This window comes from Lagopus leucura, unplaced genomic scaffold (genome assembly GCF_019238085.1).
Source record: "Lagopus leucura isolate 7727_CA_CO unplaced genomic scaffold, USGS_WTPT01 Super-Scaffold_100157, whole genome shotgun sequence".
Taxonomy (NCBI): Eukaryota; Metazoa; Chordata; class Aves; order Galliformes; family Phasianidae; genus Lagopus; species Lagopus leucura.
In genome coordinates this window covers 11,174,022-11,175,695 of record NW_024962334.1, presented here as the reverse complement: position 1 = coordinate 11,175,695, position 1,674 = coordinate 11,174,022, and the positions used below count along the sequence as shown (strand labels likewise).

Genomic DNA, 1,674 nt, shown 5'->3' with positions numbered 1-1,674 from the left:
TGGCGCCGCCGCCCCCCGCGCCGGAGCCGGCGGCGGGCCCGGAGCCGGCGGCGCGGCCGTTCTTCTGCTCGTCGGCGGCGGCCGCCACCACCACGACGTCCAGCAGGTTGCTGAGGAGGAAGTTGGAGGAGGGCAGCGCGTCCATGCCCGAGGGCTCCGAGATCACCACCTTCTGGTCGCAGATGGGGCAGCGCAGCTTGAGCGCGTCCCCCGCGGCGGGGTGCCGCTGCGCCTCCAGGCACTGGCGGCAGAAGGCGTGCAGGCAGGGCAGGACGTGCAGCCGCCGCGCCGCGCCCCCGCACGACGAGCCGCCGCCCCCCGAGGAGCCCGAGGTCTGCGAGGAGGACGACGAGGTGGACGAGTTGGAGGAGAGCGGAGCGGGCGAGCCGCACATCTCCTTGCACAGCGGGCACACCTGGAAGTCGGCCTCCGGGAACGAAGCCATTGGTGGCGGGGGGGGAGAGGGCGGCGCGGCCCCGCCCGAGCGGGCAGCGGCGCAGGGAGAGCGGCACTCAGAGCGGGGCGGGAGCGGAGGGGGCTCAGCGCCGGCTCGCGGGCATCGCTCAGGCGCTCCGCCCGGCGGGAGCGCGGGGCCGGCTCCGCGCACGCGGCGTCATCGATCCGGCGCTGCGGGAGCCGGGGCCGCCGCCCGGCCCGGCCGCGCTTCGGTGTCACGGCGCTCAGTGCCCTGCGCCCGCTCCCCGCGGCGTGAGACGAACGGTGCCGGTGCCCGGAGCGCTCCGTCCCGAGCGCCGCGCTCTCATCTCCTCCTCGGGGCCGCGGGCTCACGACGTGTTGCGGGCGCTCGTCCCCCTCCCGGCGCCCGGCGCATGGGCCCGGCGGCCCGGGGCCCCCCGGCGCGGGGAGCGGCTCCGTCCGTGCCGGGCTGCGTGGGTCGCTCTCAGCCGGGCGGCGGCGGAGCTCTACCTTCCGCTGCGCTCTCTCTTCTCGGGGCGTTGCGCGGTGTCCTCTTTTCCTCTAAACCTGTGCTTGGCGGGGGGAAAGGGGAAATTTCGTTTCAGTTCCTCCCTCCGCTTTTGCAGCGCGGAGCGACTCTAGGAGAGGCACCCAAGCACCGAAACTCTCCGACCCCCCCTCTCCCCCCCCACAGCCCGCTCCCGACGCCCGCTCCGCTCCGCCGCATGACCAGGGCTGGAGGCGGCGCCCACCCCGCGGCGGAGACCCACGCGGGCGGGACGCGGCGAGGGCGGCTCCGGGGTCGGAGCCCCGGGCTCTCTTTCCCTCCCTGCGAGCGGGGCTGCCCGCACGAGGTGCCCGGCACAGAGGAACGGCGGCAGGTCCCCGCCGGCCGCCCTGCATTATTCATGGAGGGTGGATTATATTCGCTCGCACAAATTGAAGCCGCTGTGCAATGCTATCCGAGAGCGCCTCGCTCGCCCCCTCCTCCTCCTCCTCCTCCTCCTCTCCGGTTCTCCTTCGCTCCGAGCCCCTACAGCGCCCGGGATCACATTTCCTTTGTCATCGCGCCTCTTCGCGTGGTGTTTTATTGAGAAAATTATCAGAAAACCCGAAGAGGGGGAGGGAGGAGAGGAGCGACGCGGCGACCCCCACACCGCCCTGCCCCCCAGCAGCCCTCAGCCCACCGCCCGACCCGGCCGAATTGCGGCCATCACTCACCGATGAGGCGGCGGCGGCGTCCCGGGCGGCGCGGGA

General features: G+C 73.9%; 1 protein-coding gene across 1 annotated transcript in view; it reads right to left on the bottom strand.

Moving 5' to 3' along the window:
* Positions 1 to 445, bottom strand: part of TRIM71 (tripartite motif containing 71) — a 50,889-nt gene extending 50,444 nt beyond the window's left edge. Inside the window, exon 1 of the mRNA XM_042888880.1 lies at positions 6 to 445. Within this exon, the coding sequence (XP_042744814.1) occupies positions 6 to 445 (440 nt within the window). The remainder of the gene's footprint in view (positions 1 to 5) is intronic.
* Positions 446 to 1,674: the final 1,229 nt, after the last annotated feature.